Source organism: Camellia sinensis, chromosome 6 (genome assembly GCF_055761805.1).
Source record: "Camellia sinensis isolate YWXY chromosome 6, ASM5576180v1, whole genome shotgun sequence".
NCBI classification, from domain to species: domain Eukaryota; kingdom Viridiplantae; phylum Streptophyta; class Magnoliopsida; order Ericales; family Theaceae; genus Camellia; species Camellia sinensis.
Window position 1 is genome coordinate 187,600,987 of NC_138966.1, and position 25,819 is coordinate 187,626,805.

The 25,819-nt window shown below is 32.5% G+C and overlaps 3 protein-coding genes across 8 annotated transcripts; 2 read left to right on the forward strand and 1 right to left on the reverse strand.

Annotated features, from left to right (window-relative positions):
• Positions 1 to 4,614: 4,614 nt before the first annotated feature.
• AILP1 (aluminum induced protein with YGL and LRDR motifs) lies at positions 4,615 to 13,489 on the forward strand. 3 transcript variants are annotated; one of them, XM_082872844.1, is made up of 6 exons: positions 4,615 to 4,770; positions 5,021 to 6,006; positions 11,301 to 11,541; positions 11,650 to 11,770; positions 12,180 to 12,289; positions 13,100 to 13,489. In XM_082872844.1, exons 2-6 carry the CDS (start codon positions 5,804 to 5,806, stop codon positions 13,133 to 13,135), a joined length of 711 nt encoding a protein of 236 aa, XP_082728970.1. In that variant the 5' UTR covers positions 4,615 to 4,770; positions 5,021 to 5,803; the 3' UTR covers positions 13,136 to 13,489. The 3 variants fall into 3 exon arrangements, with proteins under 3 accessions (XP_082728970.1, XP_082728972.1, XP_082728971.1); XM_082872846.1 differs by having other exon boundaries at positions 4,616 to 4,770; positions 5,026 to 6,006; XM_082872845.1 differs by having other exon boundaries at positions 4,628 to 4,770; positions 4,916 to 6,006.
• Positions 13,490 to 14,674: 1,185 nt separating this feature from the next.
• Positions 14,675 to 19,427, forward strand: LOC114316176 (nuclear transcription factor Y subunit C-3). Of its 2 annotated transcripts, none has more exons than XM_028262835.2 (4): positions 14,675 to 15,100; positions 15,229 to 15,281; positions 17,218 to 18,015; positions 18,604 to 18,881. In XM_028262835.2, exon 3 carries the CDS (start codon positions 17,249 to 17,251, stop codon positions 17,972 to 17,974), a length of 726 nt encoding a protein of 241 aa, XP_028118636.2. In that variant the 5' UTR covers positions 14,675 to 15,100; positions 15,229 to 15,281; positions 17,218 to 17,248; the 3' UTR covers positions 17,975 to 18,015; positions 18,604 to 18,881. The 2 variants fall into 2 exon arrangements, with proteins under 2 accessions (XP_028118636.2, XP_028118637.2); XM_028262836.2 differs by lacking the exon at positions 18,604 to 18,881 and adding an exon at positions 19,175 to 19,427 and having other exon boundaries at positions 14,747 to 15,100.
• On the reverse strand, positions 17,139 to 24,319 carry LOC114316175 (pfkB-like carbohydrate kinase family protein). 3 transcript variants are annotated; one of them, XR_014331354.1, is made up of 11 exons: positions 23,893 to 24,319; positions 23,515 to 23,591; positions 23,235 to 23,344; positions 23,043 to 23,157; positions 22,183 to 22,245; positions 21,838 to 22,001; positions 21,406 to 21,467; positions 21,138 to 21,204; positions 20,220 to 20,408; positions 20,046 to 20,128; positions 17,139 to 19,311 (listed from the first exon to the last, which is right to left on the reverse strand). XR_014331354.1 is itself a non-coding variant. In XM_028262834.2 (10 exons), exons 1-10 carry the CDS (start codon positions 24,086 to 24,088, stop codon positions 20,101 to 20,103), a joined length of 1,071 nt encoding a protein of 356 aa, XP_028118635.1. In that variant the 5' UTR covers positions 24,089 to 24,319; the 3' UTR covers positions 19,868 to 20,100. The 3 variants fall into 3 exon arrangements, 1 of the variants encoding a protein (XP_028118635.1); XR_003648097.2 differs by lacking the exon at positions 17,139 to 19,311 and adding an exon at positions 19,868 to 19,927; XM_028262834.2 differs by lacking the exon at positions 17,139 to 19,311 and having other exon boundaries at positions 19,868 to 20,128.
• Between the last annotated feature and the right edge of the window lie 1,500 nt (positions 24,320 to 25,819).

The following is a 25,819-nucleotide window of genomic DNA, read 5'->3' on the forward strand; positions in this document are numbered from 1 at the left end:
TTTTCTTCAAATCTTCATTTTCTGTCTTCGTCTTCTTCGACTTTCTCTGCTTCGAATCCTGCTCTTCTGTCTCTGACTCTTTTTTTCTTCCCTTTACCTTTTATTTGGCTCTTCATAGACTCTATGTCAGTCGTCATTCTTCTTATTACTTTGTCTTGCTCCCTTACGCGATCTTTGAGAATCTAAGGATCCATCTTCCGCCTTTGTCTATCAGGGCTTTGAGAGCGGTGTGGACTTGAGCCCTGTCTTTCTCTTGCTTCTCTCCGTGGATTCCTTCGCTGGGGATCCAATTCCGCCATGGGTGGGATAGAAGGTAAACCTTCGCGCCTCCCACCCCCTTTCGGTGTTTGCCTATCAATAGCAGATTGTGGCAAGTCTTCATTGTGCGCTATTGCTTTCAACTAAAGAGGAAAACTTGATCAAGAGGTTTTGCTCTTTGTGAAATTCCCACAGACGACGCCAATTGTACGAGCATGAAATAATTCTTCTTGTATGATCCTGTTGATCAAGTTTGTACTCCTCCAAACAACGTTGCTTTGCCACCTGAAAACACAAACGTGAGCTAACCGGCAGGTGTGTGCCGAAAATCCCTCCGATGCCTAAGTCAGCAATTAGACAATAGGCAATAAGCTCTGTGTATTCTAGAGTAAGAATTGAGATACCTGTCCATAGGTCTGGTCATGAGCTTTTATAGACTTTACTTTGGCACAATACTAGTAGGATTCTAACTCTCCCTATGAGAGTCCTTCTAGGAATCACACACCCTATTCACTACCAACCAAGTGAGATGGTTTTGCACAATCCTAGTAGGACTCTACTCTCCTTAGCAGAGTCCTCCTAGGAGTCACACTCCTACTCACTACCAAACAAGTGAGATGGTTTACACAATCCCAGTAGGACTCTAACTCTCCTTAACAGAGTCCTACTAGGAGTCTCATCACTACAAGCCAAGTGAGATGGCTGAACCCTTTTTCTCGGTTATACATTTCTGACCGAACTGCCTTATCTCGGTCCTCTGCCATTCGGACCGTGTGATTGAAAGCCAATCTATCGAATGCCACCCTGCCGAGCTATACACAGCTCAGCCCTCGCCATTGATGTTACCTCCTTTACCTTGGCTGACATCTTTACCTCGGCTAACATTGCAGTCAACCAGGTTATTTCGGCTTGGTGATACTTTAAGCACCACTGTCGGTCTTGACTCTGAGATGAAGCCCTGTAGAGCTATCCTTTAGCTCGGTTCTCCCCCCACTGATATCTCGGTTTTGTCTGTTTAGACTGAGCTAACTGCAGCAGTCTCCGACCGAACTAACAAGGACGAGGTCCAACTTGCGAAACCCAAACACCTCGGCCCATAGTTCGGTCCAAATTCGTAATATGAGATGTCTTCTTGGCCTAAGACCGAGCTACACCAGTCCTTATCTCAGCCCATTGCGCGGCCCAACTTCCAAAGAAGACTTTCTTAGCTCAGCCTAATTTGCTTACAAATTACCCTCTCAAGAACAATAATAAATGTGGTGATAAATGTGATGTTTCTATTCCCTTTGACAAATTTTGCAAACGAAAATTTTCATTCATTAAAAGCTTTAATATTATTGAAAATACATGTTATTATCCCATAGAAAATATTAGAAAAATATATTAAATTCTCTTAATTTGATGAGAAAATTTATGTGAGTTACCAACTTTCATTAATAAATAACAAATTATAGAAATATGTCTATCGATAGACTTATAAAATTATATATAAATAAATAAAAATGTATAGTATAGAAATATAGTTTGTGATTATATATATACATATATATATATAAGGTGCATTGAGATTGTAACTACTAAGGGAAATCCTATGCTCTTTAGGACCAAGAATGTGTGAATAAATGTACTATAAGGAATTTGTGCTCTGATATCAATCTGTCACAACCCAATTCCACCCCTAGTAGAATGGTGCTGTGATGACCAGTAATCCGAGACTATCGAAAGCTAACTTACAAAGATTCACACAAAAAGAGTACATATATAGGGCGTACATATGCGGAAGTAATAAATTTAAATCTAGTTTGTTCGTAAGAGTCGTGCATAGATTAAATGAAATGACATACATCTTAACATGATTTTACAACTTGAAAACAAAATAAAAGAAAGTACATATTACATCTTGATCAAAAGGCTTCTCAAGCCAGAACATACAAATGAAACGAACTACAAAGCTAAGAACCATAATCTTCAAGATTATGCAAAACATGAATCAAAACATCTTCCAAATAAAGCTTAGACGACATCACTTTCATGCTCATCACCTACATATATATAAGGGAAATGGGTGAGCTAAAAACTCAGTAAATGATATAAGTAATAAAGATTTGAATTAATGATATCCGAGATTTTGACAAAATAATACATATCATAGCTTGTAATTAACAAAACAAAGGATGAATCGAGTTCATCAATCAAAGGTTTTCAAAATTTCTTGGGATGTTTACTAGCATCTACATAATACAAAAGATGACATTCATTGACAAAACAAAAGAATAATCGACCCGGAATTGATTTGACAAATCCACCCGTCAGTAGCAAAGGAGATATCTCAAACAAAAGTACTAGTTGTATTAAAGTCCCTTAATACTAAAAGCTTTTCAAAAATGTCATCAAAATAAACCTAATAGTTGATACAAAAACTAAGAGATTGTTAAACTAGGGAATGTCATCAAGCCCACTAAGGAATTGTTAAAAGAAATAAACAATTACAAAAGCCTAACAATAAAATTTTCCATGTGTAGGTAAATTATTTTTGAAAAGAACAATTGATTTGTAATTTTTTCATAAAAAAATCTACTTTTTTAATTGGAAATTTATTTAAATGTCTTTTTTTATTTCTTAATATTGTGTTTGATTGGAGAATTTGAAGAGAGATTCAGAAAGAGAAATGAAAAAGGTAGGTAAAATAATTTCACACACATTTTTCCTTTTTATTTCTAAATCCATTCTCAAATCTCCTAACCAAACATATTGTAAATGTTATTATCATGTTCCAATAAACACAGCTCAATCTCTTCATTGCTTCTTTTCTTTTCTTTTTAACCTTTTTTATTTTTTATTTTTTCTTTCTCTCAAACATCTATGATTAACCAGGGCAAAAAAGATAATTAGATAAGAATAAAAAGTCTTTAAAATATATTACTCTGTAACTTGAATTTATAATTTAACTATTAAAGTCAAAACGTTTTGTCCAAAATTACGACTTATTTAGAAAGTAGGTTAAAAGTTAACTTTTTAATTTTTTTAGACTTTTTTTTTTAAAAAAAAAACATAAAAAATAGAGAGATAATATAATTCAAAAAAATCAAAAAATTAATAAATTGACTTTTAATCTTATTTCCAAAATAAGCCTATAATTTATAATCTATCCTAGCAAGCACATCAAAGTAATGGTGTGTATGTAATTTTCAATTCGAGGTTGTTCTTCCAAGGAAACATAAAATGATTTTTAAGATTATTTTATCTTCTATTATATACTTTGATCAAATATCTTGTCTATCACTTTTACTATTGAAGTTGAATAATCTTTACGTTTGTGTTCATCTACTGGTATAAGTCATTGTCATTTTTTTGTTATAATTGGAATTAATTTTTTTCTGATCGGCATATTATTTGGAATTAATATTAAAATATTATTGGAATTAATATTAAAATATGACTTGTAAATTAAACTTTACTATTACATAGTCTTTCAAATGACATTTAAATAATTTTTAAGTTTGTGTTTGTTTGCTCTGGTAAGTCACTGTCAATTTTGTTATTAAATCATATTATTGGAATTAATATTAAAATTATACCCAATGGCCTTGGACAATCCGTCCAGCTTTAATAATAGAGTTTGTGCATGGGTACATACACTCGTTAAAATTCCTTTTCTTGGACATGTGGAAATTATTTAGAAAAAAAAAAAAAAGGTTTTATACAAATTTTAATTTATTAATTTTTAGTGGAAAAATAAAGGAATTATTTTTTAAGATTTCTGATATTAAGATTTTATAAGATAAAAAATATATAATATTTTTATAATAATTGGGGTCTTTCAAAATTTTCACAGAGAAAATTCGTCCCAACACAGATAAATTTCATCGAATGACTAAAAAAACATATTGAATCTTTTCTACTACAAAAAATTAAGATGGGATATTTCACTAATTTTCCCTATATTTTTGTTAACTTTTTTTAAAAAAACCCTATATTCTAAACATATTTTACAACAATTTTGATATAAATACTATACAAAATAAAATTAATATAAAAAATTAATTAATTAATTTTCAACAAAAAAAAAAAAAAAAGACACACGGGAATCATAGGTGTGTTTGGTTTGGTTTTGAAAGATAAATTTTCAAAAAAAATCTTGGGAAAAGAGTTTAGAAATATTTTTGATTTATTTGGTTGTATATTTTGAAAATAGTTTTGGAGTATGAGAGTTTAGAATGATTTGATATTTTATTGTAGAGTCCCGCTACGTAGCTCGAAAGATTAGTGGCTCGAATGGCCCGAAAATACCAAAACAACGTCGTTTTGGTTTTTTTTTTTTTTTTTTTCCTTTCCTTTCCTTTCCTTTCCTTCTTCGTTTCCATAACCTACAGAAGAAAAACAAAGAAGAAGAAGAAGAAGAAGGGAAGAGGAGAGGAGCAGACAGAGAATCATCATCATCAACCAAAAATTAACAAATCATCATCAACACAGCAAAGAGAGAGAGAGAGAGAATCATCATCAACCAAAAAGGTATAAACCTTTGTCTTCAACATTTATATATATATATATATATATATATATATGTGTGTGTATGCATCAATTATTTCGTGGAAGTTCCTATTTTTGTTTGATTTTGTTCGAATTTTTGTTTGATTTTGTCTGATTTGAATTTCAGTGTCGATATTGATTTGTGGTTGTGGGTTTGGTTTTGGTTTTGGGTTTGGTGTAAAATTCCCATCTCTCTCTCTCTATTGTTTTTTTGTTTTGCCTCATTCAATAGTTTAGAAAGAAGATGAAGAAAGAAGGAAAAAAACAGAGGAAGGAAAAAGAGGAAGAAAGTGAGGAGAAAGTGAGTTTAAGGAGAGTATTTTTGCCTCATTCGAGTTTATCGTTTGGTTTTGCTTTTGGAGTGAGTAGACAGAATATATTTTGGAGTCTAAGGGAGAGTATTTTGGAGTCTGTGAGGAGAAAGAGAGTAGCAGATGATTTTGAGGAGGGAGAAAACACTTCGCTTTTTTTCGGGCCATTCGAGCTCTTAATTTTGAGTTACGAATCATTTCTGTTTGTTGTAATTGAGTAGATGTGTATGAGAGAAAAAGTGATTGAGAATGAGAGAGGAGAGAAAAAAAGCGATTGATTAATACGTAGGTGAAAGAGTGATTTTGAAAAAAAAATCAAAATATTTCCAGCCAAAGAAAATTTTAAATTTTTTTTTTTAAAAAATTATGTCTTGAGAGTTAAATCAAATAAGGCAATTCTTGTGGTCCCAAATCACGTGCCTTCCTGTCTTTCATTGGATAAAAATATGAGGGAAAAAATATATATATATATATATTTATAAATAAAATTTTAATTATTGGAAAATCATCTGAAATTACGATAATACCCTCGCTCCTCTTCTATATATGGCCAAACCCCTAGCTGGTTTCCTCTCCTATCCTATGTCTGAGCCCTTCATTTACTATAGAGAGAGAGAAGGCAGTAGACAATTCTAGATATATCTTCTTCTGTTTGTGTGATTATATATTTTTCTTTTTAGAGAGAGAGAGAGAGTGGTGTAGCCATGTTGGGGGTATTTAGCAGCTCAATTGTGTCGCCGCCGGAAGAGCTGGTGGCGGCTGGAAGCAGGACGCCGTCGCCGAAGATAAAGGCGACGGCGCTGGTGAAGCGGTTTCTGGACAGTAATCAATCGGCAGTGTCCATTCAGATCGGAGACGATGTTCAGCTTGCCTACACTCATCACAACCAGTCTCCTTTACAGCCCAGGTATATTGATTAACAACAGATTAAAATCTTTAAAAATTAAAAATTGATCGATGGAGTCTAGAACCTTGGGATCGAATTCAGTGATAATTAACAGTAACAGTTAATTTGATGAATGATTGTTGAATTGGCGTGTGTGATTAAAATGATCTCGATCGTCGGATGAGAAATCGGAGTAATCAACCTAGGGGATACTGATCGAACGACTTGAACCGTTTGGCCACCGAGAAAATGGTGGAAAATAGCTTTTGAATTGAGTACTGTTTACTTCACGATGGAGCTCTTGCTTTGTACCTTAACTTAGGGGACTTTTCTTAAGCGTGTAACTTACACCTTACATTTATGTCTTTTTGTATACTGTTCTATTTTATATTTACACCTTTTGTGTTGGTTGCATATGGTGTGCAACCTTAAGAATTGCACAGCTCAAGGTTGCACACCATAACATAACAGCACCCTAACTTACGATTCTAGCGATTAAACATATAATTTTTATTCATTTTTTTGGATGGAATTGAATATTATAATTAGATCAACCAAATATATATAAAAAAATATTTTTATCTGCTCTATTCATTTTTTTGGATGGAATTGAATATTATAATTAGATCAACCAAATATATATAAAAAAATATTTTTATCTGCTCTATTTAGTTCAATATTAATGTGTGTGTTTTGTTTGAGTTTTTTGGATTAAATTTTTTGAAAATTAAATTTTTTATTTTTTTGAATTTTTTTATTTTTGGTGAATATTTTTAAAATTTTAAGAAATTTTTTTATTTTTTAAGTGCATCCTACTTAAATATGTTTAAAAAGTAAAATATTTGTGAAAAATACTTTAAAAAATTAATAAATACATAAAAATAGGAAAAATATACTGAATTTTTTTTTTGTATTTTTTATATTTAATGAATTTTTAAAAGAATTTTTTTCACAAAAATTATATTTTTTATGTGTATTTATGTTAGGTGTGTCTAAAAATTAAAAAAATTACTTAAAATATTAAAAAAATCATTAAAAACAAAAATAAATAAATAAAAAAATTTCAGAAAAGGATTTTTAGAAAACACAGTGAATGATATCTGCATGATTACAATTTCATTTTTCCTTTTTTTATTGTCATTGATTTATTAGCAAAACACAGAAATCCAAAATATATATATATTATATTTTTTTCTGATTAATTTTTGTATTTAATTTGTGTGCGTATTTTTTTAATTAATTTATAACTTTGAGCCACAGAGGTTAGGATGATGAGATGGAATGAACGGCCATGATTTAGACTTCGTTTAGAAATAAATTATTTTAAAAATTTTAAATTTTTTTTATATTAAATAAAGAATAATATAATAATTTTTAAAAATTTTAATTAAACTATTTAATCTCCAAATAAGGTTTTTTTTGGAAATAAATTATTTTAATAATTTTTTAATATGTAAAAAAATAAAAAGAATGATGTAACAATTTATAATGATTTTTTAATTTTTTAGCTAAAACAAAAAATAAGGCCTCGTTTGGGAATAAGTTTTTTTAGTAACTTTTTGGCTAAAATGTGATGTAAAAAACTATGTTTCGGATAACTTTTTGATTTTTTACAGACAGATGTGTAAAAAATAGAGAGAAAATAGAATCTTTGACTTTTTGGTATAAATTGTTGATTTTTTGATTTTTTCAGTGACTTTTTAGCTTTTTGACTAACAACGTCACTTGCCAAACGAGGCTTAAAATAAAATTCCAAAACGAGCCCTAAGACCTCAATCAAGTTGAAATTTTGTCGGCCCACTCTATCTTGAATGGCTTCCACGGGATTCTAATCCAGTCGAGAATCAAGGGTGCTCTAGGGGTGTAAATCTGGCCTGGTCTGGCCCATGTGGGGCCTTGCGGGCTCCCACCAAAATTCGGACCGAGCCGGGCCGGTCCATGGGCAAAAAAATTAAGCCTAAGCCTAAGACCAGGGGTATTCGAGCCTTGGGTGAGCGGACTCAATAGGCTTGGGGCTGGCCGTGAGCTTGGGCAGGTCTGCTTATTTTATTTTATTTTATTTACTAAAATTTTATTATTTTTCATTAAAAAATACACTGGGTCTCGGGCGGGGCGGGCAGGTTGAGCTTCAGATCGGGCTTTGAGTGGGCCTTAAGCAGGCCGATAGGCTGGGCCAAGCGGGCAAGCCCACAGGCCAGGCCGAAATTCAAAATGATAGCCCAGGCCCAGATCCAGAGACTCGGGCTGGGCTCGAGCCTGGGCCTAAGTGGGTTTAAACGAGCCTAGTCCTTTTCGAGCCGCAAGCAAGTTTCGGGCCGCCCACAGGCCGCGGGCTATTTTTGCACTCCTAAGATACTTCCACTAGCTTTTGTCTGGAGGAAGAGACCTCATGAAAAAATGTTATAAATTTTAAATAAGTTATTAAATTTTTTACTAAATTTTTCACATAAGTGTGGGATTACACAAATTATATATATATAGATCTTATGTGAGTTTTTTTTGATAAATTCTCTTTTTAAGAGTTTTATTCCATCCAACTCATTTTCTTTTTGAGTATTCTATTAGGTTCTATTTGAGATAAGAAAACCAAAACACCCTCAATATCTCTTATTCCGATTAATGTTGATTGTCATTATGTTTTGGTAGTTCTCATGCATCAAGATGTTAACTATCATTATATTCATGTTAATTTGAAATGAATTTTTGTCATTGTGTTATCGAGTAATGCTGGAGACCCTAAGCCTCCGTTTGGGAAGTAGGTTGGCTTTTTTAGCTATTTTAGCCTGAGCTAAAAAGCTTAGTTTGGGAATAACTTTTTGGTTTTTTTTACTTTTTTTTTAGAGAAAAGTGTAATAATTATAGGTTGGATGTGATGTTTTGTTTGTTGTGGCTAAAATAGCCTATTTTGTCTTTTGTGGCTATTTTAGCCACAAACCAACTTGCCAAACAACACCTAAATAATCTACCAAATGTTTTATCAAACCTCTCACATAAGTGTGGGATTTACACACATATGGATTTGTATGTAACATTACTAATGTGAGAGGTTTGGTAAAACATTTGGTAAATTATTTGGGTTACCTAACATTACTCTTGTGTTATCAATTACATGATGTGAATATTCACATCATGTATTTGAAATGAATATTTACATTAATTTGAAGTGAATTTTTGTCATTGTGTTGTTAATTATATGATGTGAATATTCATACTAAAACATACAAATGTGAGCGTTCACATCACTATGTTAGATGAGAGAGAATGTTCACATGTTGTGAATGTTCACATCGCTACATGTTATGAATAAGAATGTGTTGTCAATTAAAAATAGAAATAAACGTTATTTTAATATATTGCCAATTAAAAATAAAAAAGTTTACATATTGTAAACCTTCACATCACTACATTAGATGAGAGAGAATTTTTCAGAAAGGTGTTGTAAACGTTCACATCAGATGAGAGAGAATGTTCACATTATTTTTAATGTGTTGTCAATTAAAAATATATTCACATCAGATGAGAAAGAATATATACATTATTTTTAATGTGTTGTCAATTAAAAACATATTCACATATATAATAATATAAAATAATAGCATTAATATTATTTAATTTGTGTATGAAATTTCTTATGTCTTGGTCATTTCTCTTCTCTCTCCCTCCTCAACATTAAATATCAATATTAAATATAAAGACATAAGAGTCTAAAAAAGTAATATAAATAAAAAAATGACTTTATAAAATAAAAATATAAATATATGAAATTAAGTAGATTAAAAAGTTTCTTCATAAATTTCTTAAATTAAGACACTTTTAAATAAAATTTATTAATAAACAAGCTATCTTAATAAAAAATTTAATAATTTATTTAGATCGTAATATAAACTCGACCTCGCGATTCCATCCTCAAGCTTAGCCATACACGTGTGATCTTCTCAAATTCAGTGACTGCTTCGGATTCGACGCCATAGTTACCACTTGATTGGAAAACGTTTCTGTTTTCACACTTTTTACTTACATTACCTATTTTTTTCACCATTTCTGAGGGTTCTCGATCCAAGGGCTATATTGGCCTGTTGTGTCACGTGGACGGTTAGATGATAAATCGCATGATTCTCAAAAGTCCAAAGCCACTTCTTTTTTCACCGTTGTGGTGATGCATGGGTCCCACCCACTTTAACTTTTTTGGGGGTGAACCACCTACTTTAATTTTTTGCTATACAAAATAAATTTTCAACTTTTAATTTTATTAATTTAAATTATAATTTTTTAATTTATTATCAATTAAATCATTTATTTATTTTGATCAATTAAATTTTATATAATTATTAAATTTAATGTAGATTTTATAAAATGTCTAAATTATTATTTTTTTGATTAATTTTAATCATTAAAATATTATTTTTTAATTAATTTTATATTTAACAAAAATAAGTAAATGACTTAGATTAAAAATAAATCAAAAAAATAGAATTTAAATTAACAAATTAAAAATTTAAGATTTATTCTATTACATAGGTCAAAATTATCATTTTTTTTTTTTTTGTAATTTTCCCTTAAATTTTTTATACCCACACTTATATAAAATGTTTTATTCCATTTATATATATTAATTGGTAATCAATAAGCCTATCATTATTGTAGAGAATTGAGTTCAAATGAATTTGGTTATATATTTAACTTTTTTCTTGGGCTCTGTTAGGACCATAATGGTTAGGATTAGGAGGACGTTATTATAATATTTTTTTTATTTGAATAAAATGATGATAACATTTTTTTAATTAAAAAAGTTTCTTGCTGAATTTTTTTGTTGTTGAAAAATCAAGGTAGGTAAGAAATAAGCAACTCGACAAGTATAATGTCACTCTTGGCCTCTTGGGAGTAGGAACATAAATAGTATGTCACATATATATATATATATATATATATTCATATATTGTAGGTAGGAAATAATAAAAGGTATTTTTTTTTTTTCTTTTTTCTTTTTTGATCTTGTAGAAATACAAATTAAGGACAAAAAAAATTCAAAAGCCTGTGGGAGCCTATCCCATAGGCTTGTGTGAAGTTTTATGTTCAGTTCTATGATTGATTCTTTGTCACCAAAAATTTTGGACTCCGATAGAGAGCAGCTCACTAAGCTGGCGCACCCACACAAACAAACAAACAAAAAAAGACAAAACACAAGGAGGAAAAAGACAAATTAATGTTATTTTCGAGCTCTTCATTAAGAGCTCTAAAAAAATTTTCAAAAATTTTATCCGGTATGCAAGCTCCACTTCTGAAACTAACCAATTTTTGGATGTTGGAAATGGCAGATCATTTGCAGTGAAGGATGAGATATTCTGCTTGTTTGAGGGAGCGCTTGACAACTTGGGGAGTTTGAAGCAGCAATATGGGCTAGCCAAGTCTGCAAATGAGGTGGTTCTGGTCATTGAGGCTTACAAGGCGCTTCGTGACAGAGCACCTTATCCACCAAACCATGTCGTAGGCCACCTTGAGGGGAGCTTTGCCTTCATTGTCTATGACAAGTCTACCTCCACCTTGTTTATGGCTACAGTGGGTGATCTCTCTCTCTCCCCCACCAACAAACTGCCTTGTTGAAGCTTTTGTTGCTTTGATTTTAATTTTTTTTTACAACAATTGGGGTTGGTGGTGTTATGACAGGATCAACATGGTAAGGTTCCTCTGTATTGGGGAATCACTGCCGATGGATATGTGGCTTTTGCCAATGACGCTGATTTGCTTAAAGGTGCTTGTGGCAAGTCCCTTGCTTCTTTCCCTCAAGGTGGGTTGGCTTATTCATCTTTCTGGTTTAGTCCATTAACTATTAGTTTTATGGAGTGAAATATGACCTTGTGGCTCTTATTGCAGTGTCAATTCAATCTACTAACTGTGCATAAGGCTTCTTTTTTTTTTTTCTTTTCTTTTTCTTTTTTTTCTAGGATTGAGCTCGGCTCACTCAAGCCTAGCTCATATTTCTTAAATTCTGGACAAGCCGAGCTCGAGCTCAAATTCTTTGGGCTTGAACTCAACTAATTTGCAGCCCTAACCATGCTCAAATGAAATTGCAACAAAACTTTGATAAGGAAAATCTGAAAACACTGATTATATTATTACTACATATATATATATATATATATAATTTTTTTTTTTTCTCTTGCTTGACAAATATGCCATGCCACTGTATTTTACAGGATGTTTCTACTCAACCGCAGTTGGAGGACTGAGAAGCTATGAGAATCCTAAAAACAAGATCACTGCTGTTCCTGCTACTGAGGAAGAAATTTGGGGTGCCAAATTCATGGTAACACGATGGCTCAACTTTTCAAGTTCATATCATTTTGATAAATGTTGCAATTTTCTGTGCGACAATGCTACGTAGCTCAAATTTTGTGGCTCAAAAGTAGCTCAAATGGCGAAAACGACGTCGTTTTGAGTACAGAACAACATAAAAATGGCTAAAACGACGTCGTTTTGGCCATTTGAGCCACTTTTGAGCCACAAAATTTGAGCTACAAGACATTTTCCTTTTCCGTGCATATTGTTTCATTTTTGGAGCCACCAGCTGACTGGTCCTCTACACTGATTTGCCAAACCCCAACCATAAGTCAATGATGCCATATAAATGAAGGCTGAATTTCCTAGTCATATACTATTAAAAAATTAGGTAAAACAAATCTGTTTTCTGAAAATTTCCTTCTTGTTACATTTGCACCACAAGAAGATTGTCTTTGTTGATAACAAATGTTGTAATTCTCCAAAAATGAGATTTATTTTTTTTTTAATTTTTTATTGAATAACAATTTCAAAAATAATGTAGACTTAAGTGAAATCATTCATCCCTATTGTGTGAAAACATATTAGGTATAGAAAAATTACAATCATAATGAAACACAGCTCAGCTAGCATCGTTTATTCACTTGGTAATATGACTTTTTTTTCCCACCAATAGCTATTTTGTCTGAATGGAAGTCACGTCTTTGTTGATAGCTATTATGTATATATATATATATATATTTATTTTTATATCATTGTTAAGAAAGAAATGCACTTGGACCACATATCCTTTGTTTCTAATACTTCAATCATCTGAATTTGATGGATGATATTTCAGGTGGAAGGGCCAACAGTTTTTGCAGCCACAAAGTAGTAAGTAAGAAGAACACCTCTCTACACAAACTCTTCCTCAGCCATCTCTTTATGGGGGGCAAAGAGGGGATTTCACATGGTTGAGAATGGAAGCTAGGGAATGAGTTGGGAGCCATGTAAAAAAGTGAATGAGAGTCCGGTTGGTAAATGTTGGTGGAATGAACACAAGTGGGAACAGTAGGCTTGTGTTGTGTAGTGGTGGGGTACCTTATGCTATGTAGCTCTAGAGGTTGTTTTGTTTGCCTTGTTGTGTAATTTGCCCTTTGTTCAAAGTTCTTTCTGTTTGCTTCAATCAATCATTGTACAGCTGCTTTCTCTTTTAATCTAATATAGTTTGGAACATAGTTTGAAATCATCTTCTTTTTTCTTTTTCTTGTTTTTTTTTTTTTTTTTGGTTGAAGAATGTCTAAAATCGAGTAGTTAATGCATATTCTTTTGATTCCGCGTCAATGAATAAACATTCAAACACACGTTAATAAATGAAAAATAAAATAAAATAGTTCTTTTCAGGTCATTTTTTTATTCTATGAATGTTGCAATAAACATTCTATTATAGCAATTCAAGAAAAGGGGGTAAAGGAAAAGGAAAAATAGACACTTGTCCAATGAATACTGCAATGGATGGCTTGAGTCCTTGTACCCAAAACTGGTTTGAGGCAAGTTGGGCTTGCCAGTAAACATGTTGGGCTTGGCCTTTGAAATGGTCAACTCAACAAGTCAGACTCTAGTTTTCAAATTTGAGGAAGCACAAATTGAACTGTTCTCCAAAATTCACAGGGTCTTCTGTTCTCCAAAATTCACATTCCTAATGCATATCAACTGTGTGAATGTGATGTGTCTTGGCATACTTATTTTATTTTTTATATTTTCATCACATGGTGTGACTGAGAGAAGAGTATTAAAAGCCCGGGACATATTTTTGAGCCAAATAGATGGAAAAAATTAGATAGTACATAGTGTTAAATTAATGTTGTGTTTGGTTGGAAGATTTGAGAAGAGATTTGGAAAGGGAAAGAGAAAAATTATGTGAAATGTGAATAAAATATACTTATATTTCACCTAATTTCACACATTTTCTTTTTTCCTTTCCAAATCCCTCTTTAAATTCCTCAACCAAACACAACGTAAAATTAAATATCAATAATCTCTTTTTCTTGATAAAAATATACCACTAAACGCCATATGACTATAAATGTTACTTCATTAACATTATGATCTATTGGAAGAAGCTACAAAGTGATCATAACATGATTTTCATTATCTTACAAATCAAAGTTAAAGCAACATTCAATTTGATAAAAAAAGCACTTCAAAAAATTTCTTCAAAAAGACACAACCATCTAATTTTAGAATTTGAATTTCATCTAGTACAATTGGTAGTGCTTTAAAATAAATGAGTAAATTCTAAAACGGCAACTCTTGATTCTAATCTAAACTGCAACAAAGAATTGCTATTATGCTAATTTATTAGTAAATATTATTAAATTTTAAGAAAAATCTAGGGATTAACTTAGGTTTTGTAGATCACCTATCACATTTTTTTTTTTGATTAATTTAATCTGCTCTTATTAGGTCAACCCACTAGTAGATATTATTGTTATTATTAAAAAAAAAAATCTGGTTAAAGCCTAGGTTTTGTGGATCAACTATCTTTTTTTTTTTTTTTTTTTTCTGCTCAAAAAAAAAAAACTATATATTTTTTTTTAATTAATTAACATCTAGTGTTTGGATGGATGGGAAAGTCACAAAGTTCACTGAAAAAAAGTCAAATGCAAATTTATTTTGTCTTTCATTTTTTACTCTCTCTTTGGTGGTGACTAGTGAGAGAGAAAGAGAGTGCAAAGCTGCAGACACTTCCGCGAACCAAACTACCAATTTCCACTTTATTCTCTCTCTCTCTCTCTCTCTCTCTCTCTCTCTCTCTCTTTCAACTCTCAACTTTTGTAGCTACAGCTACAGACCACAGGTTCGATTTCTATATGCATAGTTTTATGTCTGCGTGCCTTTTTTTTTGGTGAATTTATGTGTTAATTTTTATTTAATTTGCATAACAATTTGATATAATTCATTCAAGTACTTTGTTTTTGGTTTTAGGTATTTTGATCTTTAAGCAAAATCGAGAATCCGAAGTAAACAGAGATATAAAGGTACTTGATTTCCTTGTATGCATGCATACTTACATGTATACACAGAGCAATTTTGTAATTTTGATATATATGTGTGATTCTTGATCCCTGGTTTCACAAACACTGAGTCATATATGTGTGTGTGTGTGTGTGTGTGTATTTATATAGATTGATTGAGAAAAAAGCACAAGTGTAACCTCTAGATATTATATGAGAATCAATTTTGTATTTGAATAGTTGAGGTGTAAAAAATTTGAGGAATTAGGGTTAGGTTTAGAAGAAAACGAGAGGGGGAGTAATTTAACAGAATTATCCTTTGGTTGTTCGGTGTATCGAGGTTGGGGGTGATGGACTTGAATAGATTTAGAAAAATGTTTTGTCCCTGGTGTATCGGTAAGTTAGGTTGTAGGTGTGTTAAATTTACCAAATATGAAATTGAACTTGTGTAATTTGTGTGCGTGAATTGAAGTGCTTGTTTCAAGTATTTATTCATCCTTTGTTGTTTTGGGTACTTATTCATGTTCATTAATCCGCGGTGTGGCTTATTTCTAATTTTATATTCTCCAAGAATAAAGATAGATGGTTGGAAATGAATTCTTGAATTTCTATGCTCTGAAACACTTTTAATGTCATGTTATTTATTATTGTTCCATTTAAAGAGACTTCAGTTACCATATTATTTGTTCTACAAATGCATTTTTCCTTTGTTTAAAAGTTCGGTTGAAGGGAAAATCTTTAGGAAAATGATATTTTCTGAGGTATTTCATAATGGGAGCATTACTTCAAAAACTTCAAACAAAGTTGTTGAACAATAACGTATTGTATAATTTAATATAGGAAAATAAGCTTTCAGAAATGTCTCAGTATGGATGATATCTTGAGATTGTTTGAAAGCAGTGGGATAGCGTTGTCAATTCTCTCTCTCTCTGCCCTTTTTGACATGAAAGGTGAAAGCTGAATGTGGCTTCAAAATTGGGGCAAATATTTATGTCTGACATTGCACACAATTAGGAAGTGCCCAATATTTATGATTTCTTTGGGGAGGCTAGCTCTCTCATCAAATATGCTAGCATACAGTTACTTGATTAAAAGCAAGGTATCACAATACTTGTGGCTTCTAATTCTTTTCGTTTTCCAGAGAAGGTCTTTTTGTATGATATATTGTGTGGTGCTAGTAAGGATGCTTCTTGTTAGTAGTAGTGAAATAGTAATCATATGTTAATTATCTATACAGAATTGACAGCTCATTCATTCTGCCCTTTGATTCTTCTAGTATATTTCTTCTCGGTTTCTCTTAGTCATAAAAATAAAATCTTTAGTGTCCACCATTTGTGGGTTCATTCTTTCCCAACTTTCGTTCATCACTCAATCCCTGTTGTTAGTGCATTTGGTTGGCATGTTCCGTACACAAAACTCAATTGAGTTTTAATTTGAATGCACACACGTGTGTATTGTTAAGGGGTGCATGGTGTAATGACGATGAAGCAAGGATTTGTAATATGATTTAAAGGTGTGTATTGGATTGTAATGTGTTTGAACAGTGAGAATTGTGTTTAAAATAGTTGTATTTAGCTTTGAAGTTCAAATAGGTTTAATTGGAACTCTGAAAACAGGGAAAGTCACTCAAGCAACTTTGTCTTTGCTCAAGCAAGTCAGTTGGCAGTTTCACTCCGTGTGCACTAAAAAACAACTTCCCTTGTGACTTGCACGTGTTAAGCATGCAGCCAGTGTTCATCCTGAGCTAGGATCGAACTCTGAGTTTTTACCTATTTTTAAAATTAAAAAAAAAAAATTTATTTTTGGTGATCAACTCTGAGAATTGTGTTTGAAAATACGCCTACATATTTTTCCAGTAAGACGACTTTTGAGGCTCAAAAATTTCTTATGACAAAGTGCTAATGCTGTTTCATTTTTTCTAATATTCTTACGATCTTGTTTGAACTCTGTATTTGAAAAGTCACTTTCTAGCGAACCTAAGCAGTCAAAAAATGGATCAGCAAGGGCATGGGCAGGGGCAGCCCCCAGTTACGGGGGTGATGGGTAGCTCGAGTCAAATGCCATATGGTGTGGCCCCATACCAAGCAAACCAAATGACAGGTCCCGCTGCCCCTGCGTCAGTTGGATCTATTCATTCTCCTGCTCAGCTTGCACAACAACAACTTGCTTATCAGCACATCCACCAGCAGCAGCAACAGCTATTGCAGCAACAACTCCAGAGTTTTTGGGCAAACCAGTGCCAAGAAATCGAGCAGACGACCGAGTTTAAAAACCATAGCCTCCCATTGGCTAGGATTAAGAAGATTATGAAAGCAGACGAGGATGTAAGAATGATATCAGCCGAAGCCCCAGTCGTCTTTGCACGGGCCTGTGAGATGTTCATTCTAGAGTTGACACTGCGGTCTTGGAATCACACAGAGGAGAACAAAAGGAGGACACTTCAGAAGAATGATATTGCAGCGGCAATCACAAGGACCGATATATTTGACTTCTTGGTTGATATCGTGCCAAGGGAAGATTTGAAAGATGAGGTACTTGCATCAATGCCACGAGGAACCGTTCCTGTCGGAGGCCCAAATGAAGGTCTACCGTACTATTATATGCCACCACAGCATGCTTCACAGGCTCAGCAGATGTGGCCACAGCAGCCTCCTCATCCTTACACCACAGCTCAGCAGATGTGGCCACATCAGCAGCAACCACCTGCAGATTCTTAAGCGGGGAGGGAGTGTTTTCACCAGGAAATGTGGATGACAATGTAAGTGTTTTATTGCGTGCTTCTTAAAAAGTTTAATTTTTAATGGTACATATGTGAACTGCTCTGGTTGTTTCTGGGTTTTACAACTACCATGTACATGTTTTTGGATCCTCAAAATTTATTTTCTTCTCATTATATCCTTCTAATCATGTCAAAGATGTGGGCTCTGGCACGGTGTACAGTTGAACTTCATGGTTCTCCTACACTATGTAAATTTTTGAGTAATTGTGTTTATTTTTCATGTTTTAACTCTGCGAAGCAGGAAAATATTTTTGTTTCATCCTTTCTTCAGTGATAAAATTTTGTGCCAATTTTTCATATGTTGATTTTCGTTTCATCCTTTTGTTGTGTTTGGATTTATAGATTTAAAAATGCAGGAATTTGACACTACTCATTCAAGGAGAATTGATCAAATTTTGATTCAATGGTTTTGAATATGGATTTCAATACTGAATTTGAGAGCTTTGACATGATATGAATTTCAAATAACAATTTAGAAGTAATTATTTGAAATATTTAATGCCTAAGGGTTCTAGCTGAGCCTAATTGCTTACACTTGCTGATTCATTGATGGTATTGCCCCTGCAGATGTTTTAGTTGGGGGGAACTGGGAAGTTGACTCAAGTATCAAAGAACAAGAGAAGATACCAAACTGATAGTGAAGAAGGCAGAAAAACAATACATACATGTCTGAGAAACTATTATTACGTTAAGATGGTGTAGCATACCTTGTTCTCCATAAAATGAGTCTTTCATGAATTTTAATTCCGTGTTTTACTTTATGCCAAAAGGATGTTATAATATTCTGACTTCTTGTAAGTTACAAAAGTGCAATGGCAATGTTTTTTGCTTAATCTCTTTTAAAATATTGCTTGAAAGTTTTAAAATGTGTTCAAGTTTAGCTTATTTACCTTTTGAGCTGATCTTAAATGAATTTTAATTGAGTTGATCAAGTTTAGCTTATTTACCTTTTGGCTTTTTTTTTTTTATTATTATTATTTTAAATATAATGCATATGATTATGTTGAATGAGTATAAATTGTTCAAATTTGACGTCAGTTTAAAAATGTGTTGAAATTTTGCTCGTTGATTTATAATGATTACTGCTTCATACTGAAGTCATGAGCTTTCTGTTTTCTATTTTTTTGGTTTCTCACAGGATGTCCGGGTCAGCTTAACGCACACCTTGACTAATCTTCGCTTGCATTGGGAGCCTGCTGCTGACCAGGAGGTGTTGTAGCTGTCGGGATTCCAACTGTTGAGCTTTCAATGTTATGCTTAGCTCTCTCTCTCTCTCTCTACAAGAACGAGTTATGCATGTTAACAAGTCTGTAGAGTTTGATTGATAAATAATATTAAAAAAATTAACAAAAGTAGGAGAAAAAAGTCGGGGATCCTATTGCTATGTAAAATCCGATCTTTTAGCATTTTTCATGCAGATAAACTGAGATTTATAAAATTTTACAAAAAGATAAATATAAAAAAAAAAAAAATTATAATTTTTGCCTAAAAAAAATGTAGTAAACATTTTCAAAACATTTAAGAAAATTCTTTAGTGAGTTGTTAAAAGAGTGGGAGGTAACCAGTGGCCAACGAAAATTTGTTTTCATAATAAATAAAAACACTTTTTTTTTCTTAATTCTTAAATTTTAAAAATAGTTTCCAAGAAACAAAAAATATTTTTCTTCACATTCTTTGGCATTTCCATCCTTCCAAATACTCTTATTTAAAATAAAAATAAATAAATAAAATCTGTTACTGGAATTTGAATCCTCTTTCAACCATCCAACTATCATTGGATGGTTTTGATAGCAGTCAGATTGAACAGAGAGAATGCAAAAGTTAATCCATGTTTGTTCCTATATTAATCTACTCTTCTTATTCATAATCCACTCCTTTACATGGTATTAGCCTGCATATCACACATCATTTAGTCCTTTCCAAATGAGTAAAAAAAAACAAAGAAGGAAGAAGAATGAACCAAAGGAAGCTGCAATTTTCCAAGTTTACAATCTGTCATAGCCACTTACGACAAAAGTAGTTTCTGAAAGGAGGCGAGGCGTCATTGATTCAATGCTCCGATAATCAATTGACTGGGCAAATGTCCTCCAGACTGAAAAACCAAAAACAAAAACAAAAACAAAGTAATTTTTGAGTAATTCCACTAGAGTATTGTTTGTTTCTAAGTAATCAAACACCAATACCTTCTCCCCAAGCACTCGATGATATCACTGGTGAGGGTCGACCTTCTCTTATTGTCAAATGCAAGCGATGCTGCCTTCCTCATTAAAGCAGACCCCGCAATGCACCCCAACATTGTCGGGTTCGTGATCAATTCTCCTTTAGGCGCAGTAGAGATATATTGCCGGGCCCAAGATACAAAGACCGCAACACTGGCATCAACCGAAGGGCAATGTATTAGGTCATCGCAAAATGACATCAAACAATAAAATTGGTGTTTTTTTTTTTTTTTTTGAACTTTCAAACTCTGATCTAAATTGGCCGGTAGCAATCTGTGATTTTCTTCTTATTTGAACACCCAACATCTAGCAAAGCTGATAGAACAGTGTGAACCAAAAGTTCAGTTGTCTTCTCTAGTTGTATAGTGTACATGAGTACCAAAACTACATCAATGCCAACTCCAAAGTCCAAAGAAAATAAAAGTTTTCACATCAACAGAGAGCTCTAACCAGTCAGGGTCTTTTGGACCCACTCCAAGCGTGTAAACTTGGGTTTCAAATTCTTAAGCATATGAACTGGGCAAACAGGAGGGAAGTTGAACCTTAGACCTCCTGGATAGGAATCTGGATGACTGAACATCCGAGCTACCCCTAAGCATGATAGTTTTTATATGTAATAAAGAAAAAGACTACCCTTAAAAGACTCGCTATTATTAGAAGTAAAGAAAAAGAAGTAAATGAGTAGATATCTGCATGGAAGAGAGAGAGAAGTGAGGAGAGGAACCGATGGAAGACTAGGGACTGTATCATGGAAGGAGATAGATGAAATATAGAGAAAAGAAAAAACTTCTAACTGCAGGGGAGCAAGGCCATTTAAGATTTTAAACCTAAAAGAATTCCTGATGTATAGTTTGTATCCAATAATTTAAAAAAGTCACTTGCCTTCCAGAAAGTATGTCACCCTGGCCACCACAGCGGCGAGGAGAACCATAGATGCTCACTGACCTAACTGCATGAAGGACGGAGAATTAGCAAGAATGACGTTCATTGTCCCCGTGACATAAAAAGAAAGTCGCAATTCCCACAAATGAGCTAAAGCCTATTTAATTTGTTCAAACACCCAGTCAAACATATATATCAATGCCATAAAAAGAAGACAGTTCTTTCACAGACAAGATAAATAACCAAGTAATCAAAACTAATTAGGTACCTGCTTCACCATCACTGATAAGATCAGATTTTCCTTTGCGTAAAATAGTTACACCACCAATCCTGATCAAGGAAAAATTATATCCATCGGTTTTATTGTACCACAGCAATGCACAACTCTCTCTCTAATGTGTGTGCTCACAACAAGTTTGTCTGTCTGCGTTTATGACATATAATAATGGCAAATGCAACATTGATGTACATTCATAACAAACTAACCGCACTGAATGCACTAAAACCTACTTTTATGAATGTGTATGTGTATCATGTGATAATCTCACTAGAACGGTAAATATTCTCATATGTTGAGGGGAAAAAAATGTTCCAATTGTATATTTATAAAACAAATGGATGTCATCAATGATAAAACTTACTAAAGGATGCTTAACAAGTGATTTGAGTAAGATTTGAAAATTTTTAAACGAAAATTTACCATTTAGCAAGAGATAGCAATTGCTCAGAAGCAGCTTGATCATTTACTTCACATTCTAGTACTTTCTGAACAAGGCGCTTGTATTCATTCACATTTGGGGTTAGGATAGCCAATGGGTAACCACTAACCAGATCAAGACAGTTTGTGACAAGAAAGAGCCCGTCCTGGTAGAGACCCATATCACCAACCAAAGACATATATGGTCAAATAAATGCATACCATATGGATAAACTGGATAATCAAGTACACCTTCCAAAATGATTGTGTGTGTGTTTGTGTGTGTGTGTGTGTGTGTGTATGAGAGAGAGAGAGAGAGAGAGAGAATATGTATTTGTCATCACATACCCCATCTATGACAATTGGGACATTTGACTGCCTCGCATGCTTCATGATGTTACTAACACAGTCCTGGAAATCATACACATGCTTTAGCAAGGATTCATTTAACAAGATACACAGGCACATAACAACAAAAAAGATGCTGAAGAGAAAATGGCTAGGACTGGCAAAAAAAAGACGTTAGAGAATACCTAAACAAATAAAAATGGCCGAGCTAGTTCTATCAAAGAACAATACATGCTTCTCATATGTTAACCAAACTATATATTTTTAGTGGTGAAAAAAGTGCAGCTTAGAATCATAAAATACAATTTACTTTCTTTCACAGTAGTTCTATATTCAATAAAACAAATAATTATGATCAAGAATATTAGAGTTTTCACACAGACTTGAAGGCTCTATTAAGGATTCCTAATTGTAGGTTTGGGGTTCACTCACAAATCTATATCAAGGATTTTCTCATTGGAAGTATTGCAGATCACTTAAAATTGAAATCAAACATACTGAGTGTAGAAAAATAATAGAATCTATCACCTCCTAATTTGTTTCCACAGTTGCATATATTCACACACTTCAGAACATAGATTATGAACCCGAATAACATTCTTAACACCTATGCCTTACCTGTCTCAAAGTTCATCTCGCCACCCTCCATGACATTTGAAAACACTAATTGGTTTGTCACTTCCTTATCACAGCTAAATATTTCAATATGCATCAAGCAAAACCAAGCACACGAAGATCAAGTTTAATTCGAGCGAATAACTACATTATTTAAGAAGTTAAGCCATGACCTTTAAATTAAAGGTCTAGCCAATGTCTACACTAGTATTTAAAGTAAAACAACTAGGGAAACAAAAGCACACCAGAAGAAATGGGTCTCTTCCAAGTCCTGGACCAACTACAAGACAATCAAACCTTTCCATCCACTTCTCAACCTCGGCAAGGACCTTATCCAGGATTGATCTTTTGTCCTCATCCCTGAAAGTATCTTTCAAAAAACAAATCAGCTCCCTATGCAACAATTAAAAGTAAATGCATTGGTTTGAGAAATTCACCTAACACTGTAAGATTCTTCCAAAATAGGGTGCACAATTAACTCAGGACTGTAGCCTTTTATTACCGGAGCCGCATCTTTAGTGCAGAAAACATGAGACAAATCTGCACCCTGTGATCAAGATTTATTTTGTATTTTTTAATTTTATAGTTTTCTTCAGAATAAGAAAATCTAATAAGTGAATAACAAGAAAACAAGAAAAATATATAAATTTAAAAAATATATATAAAAAATAAATAAATAATAAAAAAAGAGGTGAAGATGAAGCTGAGAGAACTAACCATTTTTAAAGCTGAAATAGCAGAAAAGTATGGAGCACCTGTATATTCACGGCATCCACCTATAACAGCTATTTTCCCTGATTGATAAATAATGCAAAATCAACGCATTAATGAAATGAACCAAAAAAAATAGTTAATTTTTTTGAAAAAAACAACAAAATGTCCATTGAGGCAAAACAAACAAATAGTTAAGATTCCATTAGATTACATTGACAAGCAAACAAGAACAGACACAAACACAATCCCAATAATCTTCGTGCTGAGTTTGACTAAAATTGGGAACTTGGGTCATCACAAGAATGATAATCTAGATACAGAATCAGAAGAAATTGGCTTGAAATGACAAATAATTGAACATTGATTGAGACAAGTGTATACCAGCTTGGCCTTTATGCTTAGTTGGGTCGAGTGATGGAGTGATTGATCTGAGAATGCCCAAAGCATCAGACTCCAAACCTGACCCACTCATGACAGAGCTCATTCCGTTATGGTGATGGGTTTGAGTGTTGGTGTAACAACCCAGAGATCGTATGAAGAAGTGTTGTCTTCTGATAAACGCAGAGGAACCCAACATATACAACACCAGTCAGTGTTGTAGTAAATGGATGAAGGTAGATGAAGAAGAGAAGTCGAACCGCTCGGAATCAGCTTTAATTTTGATGGTTTCATCTCAAGCGGTGGGAGAAGAGGAGGGATTTGGTTCTGCTGACGAGAATGCTTACGATTGCCATCGGGCAATTTTTATTTATTTATTTTTTTTTTGAATTTAAGAAAAAATTTATAAAATCAAATACAATCATTTTGGCTTCGTTTGGGAAGCCATGGTTTGGGCTTTTTTGGATATTTTAGCCACAAAAAACAAAATAGGCTATTTTAGTCATAACAAACAAAACATCACATCCAACCCATAATCATTATATTCCTCTCTCACAAAAAAATTCAAAAAAGCCAAAAAACCAAAAGCTCTTCCCAAACCAAGCTTTTAAGCTCAGGCTAAAATAGTCAAAAAATTCAAAAAGTCAACCCACTTCTCAAACGGAGGCTTTATCTGATATGACCCACTGCATAAAAATTTCAACAATGATAGGCAATTCTAATATTTGAACTAACTCTACACATGCGGTGAGGGAGAAAAAAAAACACACACAAGTACACGTATCACAGCATAAGTGAACTTTACCTATTTAAAGTTTCTGTAGAATTCTCTCTGTAGAGCTCTTAATTTTTATTCTAAAAATTTATGCCATTTTGTAATTGAATTATGTATGACAATTGTCTCTTCTTTTTTTATTTATAGATAAATTAGTGTTTAGACCAATTTAAATGTATTTTGATTAATTATATCTAATTTTATACTTGAACTTGGCATTTGACCTTATATGAGAAGATTGCCTTAATTTTTGAATCATGTTATGTGATTGGATTTGAATTTAGCTTAAATTTTAAAATTAATTTTTATTAAAAAATTAGGATTAATTGGTGATAAATCCAATATAAAAAAGGTATAAGGTATTAGGAACAACGGATTTTTTTAGTTGATGAAAGATTTATAAAATAGTTTGGTGAGAAGTTTTAGTTTGTTTTCAATTTCACTTCTTGACTTTTTTTTATTTGTTTGACTTTTCATTAACTATCTGTTGAAATTTTTGATCTGTTAAAATTTCTATTTGTTCAAATTTTTTTTATCTATTTAAAAGTTTTAGAGACATGAACACACCAGTCTTAATTTATGAACTTATATTTCATTAAGTCCTAACTAAGATTTTTTTGGACCTTCAAGTCCGATTAAATTTTTAATAGTTGGAATTGCCTTTCAAACAATAATTGTCCATCATTTATGATCATCTATAAAGGAACATGATTATTTGACATTTGTTTTGATTTTCAAAACTTTAAAACATCAACTTTCAAATTTAAAAAAAAAATTATGTGCAAAAAAAAAAAAAAGAACTAAATGTCTATTTTTTTTAAAAAAAAATTGAATTATTTTTTTGTGTAAAACTGAAAATTTTGTATCTATAAAGGAGCATGATGATGGAACATTGATGTGCAAAATTATATATATAAAAAAAAAACTTTAAAAATGAAAAAATTAATAATGTTCTCAGTTTTTAAAATTGAAAAAAAAAAACTGTTTATGTTTTCAGTTTTATAAAATAGTTAAATCAACCCAATAAGTAGAATCTCATATTCTGTTTTTTTTAATCAGTTAGTGAAATAATTATCTAAAACATTACTATATAAAATTGATAATGTTTTTAATTTTAAAAATTGAAAAAAACTGATAATATTATCAGTTTTACTA

Excerpts from the sequence above, each read along its gene's own strand:
- AILP1 (XM_082872844.1), top strand. The coding sequence starts at position 5,804 with ATGTTGGGGGTATTTAGCAGCTCAATTGTGTCGCCGCCGGAAGAGCTG. Across the intron at positions 11,771-12,179 it reads CCTTGCTTCTTTCCCTCAAG|GATGTTTCTACTCAACCGCA; the intron begins GTGGGTTGGCTT and ends TGTATTTTACAG. Across the intron at positions 12,290-13,099 it reads TTTGGGGTGCCAAATTCATG|GTGGAAGGGCCAACAGTTTT; the intron begins GTAACACGATGG and ends ATGATATTTCAG.
- LOC114316176 (XM_028262835.2), top strand. The coding sequence starts at position 17,249 with ATGGATCAGCAAGGGCATGGGCAGGGGCAGCCCCCAGTTACGGGGGTG.
- LOC114316175 (XM_028262834.2), bottom strand. The coding sequence starts at position 24,088 with ATGTTGGGTTCCTCTGCGTTTATCAGAAGACAACACTTCTTCATACGA. Across the intron at positions 22,002-22,182 it reads TCCCAATTGTCATAGATGGG|GACGGGCTCTTTCTTGTCAC; the intron begins GTATGTGATGAC and ends GGTCTCTACCAG. Across the intron at positions 20,409-21,137 it reads GGTGACATACTTTCTGGAAG|TGTTGCGGTCTTTGTATCTT; the intron begins GCAAGTGACTTT and ends GGTTGATGCCAG.